Here is a 6,000-nt window from a genome sequence, read left to right as displayed (position 1 = left end):
TGTCACACATTTGGAGACTCTTCCCACAGTCTCAGGTGGAAGGAACCGGATCTATCGCTTTAAATTATGCAAATGAATGCGGGTAGTGGGGCGGGGAGATTAAAAAAAGGAGCCGCTCCCCCAGACTATCAGCACGCAGGGCTGGTGGAACTGGCCGCCTAAATGGCCCAATGGCTGGCCGCGCGCACTCGCAGCCCGCCCCTGCCTCCCAGGCCGCCGCGGAGGTGGGGACTCTCTCGGCCACGCCCCGAAGGCGGGGCCATCCGGCGGCAGCGCCGCAGCCGCGGAGGGAGGGGCGGGGCGGGCTCGGGTATCAGCTACCGAGCCGCAGGTGGCGGCGGGCGCGGGGCTCGGCCCGAGCTCGGGAGGTGAGTGCTGTTCCCTGAAACACCCCGAACCCCCCTGGCCCCCGCAGCACCCCGTGCGCACCGCGCCTGGCAGCCCGGCGGCTCCAGGGTCAAAGGCGCGGCGGGATGTGAGGGACGGAGAACAGAGGGTGGGGGGCTGCGCGGTGGGTACCCGGTCCTTCCTCCACCTCCCGCGTAATAACCGGGGATCCGCGGAGGGAGATAGAGACCCCTCCTAAATCCTCCATCTCCTGGCCTAGAACTGGAGCGTGCAGCGGGGCTGCTATGAATCGAGACCCCTCCCCAAAATCCCTTTATTCTAAGCCTGGATCTGGGTCTAGGTTCCAGAGCTGCAAAGATGAGCTTGCCGCTCTCCCTCGAGCCTGGGACCCAAGACAGATGAAATGGAGACCACCCCCAATTTCCCTCTTCCCAGCTCTGACCTGCAGATCGCCCCACCCACCCCCACCCCCGGCCCCGAGACCAACATGAGGAACCCCTTCCTCTGTGAACCCCTATCTAGGCCTGGCTAAGGAGCTGGGGGTCCCCTGGTCCCCCCTCTAGAGTGTCTTTTTCTAGCTCCCTACCACAAGGATGGGGTAATGGAGGGACATTTCACTGGCATCCTCTGCAGGGACCCCAAGGTTGGAATTCTGGGGAGGGTCAGATAGAGTCCCTTGCCTGGCAGGGCCAGGCCGGGCCAGGCTTGGAAAGACCTGGAGCGTGGACTCAGTGGTGGTCCCTGCTTCAGTGGGAGATGGGCAGTGAGCATCTGTTCCCAGGGATTAAAATAAATCGAGGTAAATTAGGATCTTGCTGGAGGCTGACTGAAAGTGGGGTGCGGAGGAGGGTTGGGGGGTGGGCGGCCCCTCCATCTGCTTCAGATCCCAGAATTCGCCTGCCTCATCTGCAGTAGGTACCAGGAGGTAGCTTCGGATGGACCTGCCTCACTGGTGACCTTGGACAGATGACAGACCTCCCTGAGCCTTTATTATTATTATTTTTTTAAATTTGAAAGTGGGATTGAGGCTTCAAAGCTTGTACTCTACTGATTCTGAAACCCACCCACTCCATCTTGTGCTAAATTGTGACTCCACCCTTTTGCTAAAGACGATGGTCACAGGAGAGAGAGAGAGAGAGAGGTTTGGAGATCCCTCCATATGCCTTGCTGGGCTCAGAGCCTCGGTTTACTGCACTGAAAAATGGGCTGATGGTCACACTCTGGCATTGCCAGAGGAGTTGCTTTGCCAGACAATAAAACGTATTACCAAGCTGCTATCATGAGAACAGGGGCTCCTCCACCCTCGTCATGCTGGCAGGACTGCTCGGGGCATATCCTGACCCACATACCTTCACCCACGCCAGAGGCAAGCCAGTACCTAGATAGGATCCAGGGCAGGACGAGGTGGGAGGTGCTGGGCCAGTCTATCCCCTGTCCCTTGGGGCTCTGTCCCTGTGGTGGGGGTTGAAGTCCAGAGTTCCCAGGTTCAAATCCAGCTTTCCTGTGAGTGGCTTTGCCCCTTTGCACCTTGGTGTGTTCTTCTATGAAATGGGCTGAATTCCCCTCGGAAGATCAGAGCAGACTGGCAGAACGGGAGCGCTGTAAACGCAGACATTGTAATACTATAGTCATTATCATACAGTGTTATAATCATTACCATATTGTAATTATATTACTAATTGCAATATTAGTGAGCATAAACAGGGTCAACAGCTGATTCAGGTCAGGGCAGGGTAGGAAAGGAGGAAATCTGCAAGGGTATTGCCTGCTGTGTCTCCAGAGCTCAGTAGTCAGTTGGTGCTCAATAGGTGTTGGCTAAGGAAAGTGATGGAGAGGGAGGAGACAGCAAGGAAGATTGAAAAATTCCTGAGCAGAAGCTCAGAGGCTGTTCATCACCCAGTTACTGTATGACATGGGGCCACTGCCTCACTTGCCTCACTGGGGGTGATGGCTGAGTCGAGACCCCCGCCTCCAAGTGCCACTGTGAGAATCAAGCCAGACTGTGTAAATGGGCACAATCCTGGTGGCCAGCCCTAGAGGGGAGCAAGTGCGTGACAGAGCTGGTCCTTGAAGTAGCATAGCCAAGAGGCCAGTCACAGGACAAGAAGAGAAAGACCCCAGACTGGCCCTACTGTGAGCAAACTGGAGTCCGAGGGAGAGCAAAATGATAGATCCTGTTTTGCAGAAGCCTAGAGGCCCAGAGAGGTCAGGGGCAGCCCAAGGCCACCTAACTGAGAGGTCAGGAGTTCCAGACACCCCGTCAGGAACAGGAGCCCTGCCTTCTTTGCTGACTTGGTTCCTGTCTTGTTTTATCTGCTCCCGGACCTGCTCAAATGCTGAACTGGCGAGAAACCCCAGGGTTTTGGGAATTGATGCTGGGGAGGCTGGATCTCCAGGCAGCACCCGGAGCTTGTGTCAGCCATCTCTGGGAAGGACTCTGTTCCCCACTTCCAGCAGCCAGAGGACGGGGGCATCCGGGTCAGCTGACAGCCTGCTTTGTGACCTTGGGCAAGGACCTATCCATCTCTGGGCTTTGCCCCGTCACTGAGGAGGCTGGGAGACCTGGGTTCACACAGGGCTGACTTCTCCATCAGACACGGTGACCACCATGTCTCAGGCACAACCCTGGAGTCCGTAAAGGTGTTTTTAACTTCTTTTAAAATCAGAAGGGGAAGAAAACCCAGGCTTTGGGGTCAAAGAAAACATTTAATATATGGTATTGGAGGCAGACGCTTTAACCTCTGAGCCACCAGCCTCCCATTAATATATTTGTCTCTATGTCAAATGTAGTTGTAAAAATAGTTTAGACTCTTTTTTTAGTGGAGGAAGGGACTCTGAAAGCAAAAGTGCCTCAGGCCCGTGGAAGGCCTCATGCCGCCCTGGGTTTGAGTCTTGGTGCTCCATTCACAGGCTGTGCAACCTTGGGCACGTGGACTCCCCTCTCTGAGTCTTGGGTTCCCCGTGCCCACCCAGTGAAGCAGGCATCCGTGGCCCACCTGAGAATGGTGAGATGTGGAATGTTTAGTCTACGTGGTTGGTGCTCAAATTTGTGGGTACTATTATTTGACAATTGTTATCAAGATGGTATTTGCTCACTAATAATAGCCCCAAGGTGGGGGCCTCAGCTTTCCCAGCCAGCACCTGCGCAGTTCTAGGGAGGTCCCAGGGGTGCTGGTCTGGCGGGGGAGGTGAGCTGGCGGTTGGGCCATGGGCGGGGCGGGGTGAGCTTCCTGTGCCCCAGGCACAGGGGCCTCAGCTAACGGAAGCGGCAGGGGCCACGTGGTTATCTCCTGGTACCCGCCCGGTCTCAGGGGCTCTGTTCCCACTCGCTGTCCGGTGAGTTTGAGCCCACGCCAGGAGGCCCACTGCTCCTCCTTTCCCTTCTCAGGGACAGAAGGGAGACCCTCCTACCTGGCCCGGGTTTCGAGAGAAACAGTACGTGTCACTTCCTGGGCCTGCGCAGGGTCACCCTTTGCTCTGCCACTGTGCTCCCCGACTGTACAACCCTGAGCGGCAGGATGGATGGCAGGGCGGTCGCGGAAATATGGTGAACCAGAGCCCCATCTGGTAGTTTCAAACAGGGGTTCTTCAGCAGACAGGTCAGGGACAAAATCATAGTGACCTGGGGACAGTCGGTGACCTCTCTGTGGTTCAGTTTCCTCATCTGTAAAGCTGATATTGAGCCCCACGTTGTGCTTGTAAAGGTTGAATGAGTGTGTGGTGCCTGAAAGGAGCTGGACACAGTGTCGCATTCACACTGGTGCTCAGAGTATGTGTAACGGGGAGGGGCAATCTAATGGGAGCTGTAAAAACAGTAGCAAAGATTCTTGGTTTCGGGGGAACTTAGGCCCTCTGGCTCCTAGGATCTTCTAGGCCTGTACTGTCTAGCAGAACTTCATCTGTGCTGTCTGGTACAGTGGCCATCAGCCTTGTGTGGCTACTGAGCCCTGGAAACAAGGCTGGTACAACTGAGGAAGTAGGAGGTTAATTTAATTTTATTTAGTTTAAAATTAAGTTGCCACATGGGGGCTAGTGGTTCCCATTATCAGTTAGCATAGCTCCAAGGGATTTGGAGATGCTCAGGGTCTAGGTCATGGCCAAAATCTAAGAAATGAGATGGGAATTTAGGGCTTTTCCCTCTTGGGTTGTCAGCTTTGTATGTCCCCAGTTAGACTAGGTTTCCTCATGGGCTACACTGGGGGCTGGAGTTTCTCAGGGGTCCCAGCACCACCCAACACAGGGTGGCGGTTGGGAATATTTGTTGAATAAAATAATTGTTGCTTGGTGAACTCCTATTCATGCTTTAAAATCCCAATTCCCATGCCCTCTCCTTTAGTTCAAGTCCCCCAGCCGAATCATCTCATGGACCCTGGTATTGTCCTGGCCAGGTAGGCACATGGTGGGTGCTAGGTGACTTCTAGAAGTCATATAACTGGAGGCTAGCTGATAAAGGGTCAAATTAAACTCAAGATTAGAAAACTGTGGCTCAGAGAAGGGCAGCCTTGCCCAAGGTCCTTGCTCAGTCCTTTCTAGTGAGGCCCAGGTAGCTTTCCCATCCCTGCGGTCACCAGCCCCGTCTCTGCTGCTGCTGTGCCTCTTGGGCTCCCAGCTGCTGCTGAACTGCCCTCGGGGTCATGAATTATGGATGAGGCTTGTGGGCTCCAGTGACAAGCCCAACCTCGACAACACGCCAAGGACACCAAGTGTCCCTCCCTCGCCTGGGAGGCCTGGGGTCCTCCAGTAAGATCCCTTCTAGGCATTTCCTCATGTTTTGCAGATGGGGAAACTGAGGCACGGAGCTGGACAGTGACTCAGATACCTACCAGGTGAACACACGGGCTTCCAGGGGGCAGGGGCAGGACTCATGGACACACCAGTGTCAGCTGAGTCACCGTGGCGAGGGTTGGACTTTCCATCCTAGGAATGTGCATGGCATGGGGACTGTTGTAAAGGGATTCAGGAGACCCTAAGGGAACCTTAGGGCCACTTGAAGGACCCCAACTCCCACGTGGCCAATCACAGTCCCAGTATCCACCTCTTACCAGACCCTCTTCCGACAGGAGCTGCCTGGTGTGGAGCCGAGTGCTCACGGGACTCAGCTGACCCAAGCGCAAATCCACTGTCATTTCCTGGCTTTGTTACCTTGGCAAGTAGCTTGAGGGGACTCAGTTTTTCTGTCTCTGAAATGGCCCAGAGCTTTTCTACCCATCCCCCACCCTGAACTCCTCTTCATGCTTAAAAACCCCACCCCCATGCCCCTTCCTCTAGTCTAGGCTCCCCCAGCCCCTATCCCTTCATTTAGTTTAGCTCTGACCCCACAGGGCTGGGGGTATCTGTATCCAACTCTGTCCCCCTAGGCTGGGAGCTACTTGGGGACCATGCCCAAAGCTGAATCACTCCAGGGACCCTGGCATACTCCCAACTTTGGGGCTTTTGGTTCCTCCTCCATCCTCTTTCTCCTTCCTCCACAAGGAGAGAAGTTGGAATTTCCCCTCCTTAGGCCTGAGCTGGCTGTGACTGCCACTCAAATTTGCCTCTCTCTTTGTACAGGCACAAGATAGGAACCTTCAGGGCTCTCCACAGAGGCCATCAAAATGTCATATTTTGGGGAGTATTTTTGGGTAAGTAAGATTCACTCTTATTTTGGTGGGG

The 6,000-nt window shown here is 54.9% G+C and overlaps 1 protein-coding gene across 1 annotated transcript in view; it reads left to right on the top strand.

Annotated features, from left to right (window-relative positions):
* The first annotated feature begins 277 nt into the window (after positions 1 to 277).
* FCHO1 (FCH and mu domain containing endocytic adaptor 1) overlaps positions 278 to 6,000 on the top strand; it is a 30,387-nt gene continuing 24,664 nt past the window's right edge. The window contains exons 1-4 of the mRNA XM_055541603.1: positions 278 to 368; positions 5,126 to 5,174; positions 5,409 to 5,494; positions 5,899 to 5,969. Coding sequence (XP_055397578.1) covers positions 5,943 to 5,969 — 27 coding nt within the window. The 5' untranslated portion in view covers positions 278 to 368; positions 5,126 to 5,174; positions 5,409 to 5,494; positions 5,899 to 5,942. The remainder of the gene's footprint in view (positions 369 to 5,125; positions 5,175 to 5,408; positions 5,495 to 5,898; positions 5,970 to 6,000) is intronic.

The sequence above is a fragment of the Bubalus kerabau genome, chromosome 1, assembly GCF_029407905.1.
Source record: "Bubalus kerabau isolate K-KA32 ecotype Philippines breed swamp buffalo chromosome 1, PCC_UOA_SB_1v2, whole genome shotgun sequence".
Classification (NCBI taxonomy): domain Eukaryota; kingdom Metazoa; phylum Chordata; class Mammalia; order Artiodactyla; family Bovidae; genus Bubalus; species Bubalus kerabau.
The sequence above is the reverse complement of the archived record's forward strand: the minus strand, read 5'-3'. Positions and strand labels throughout refer to the sequence as shown.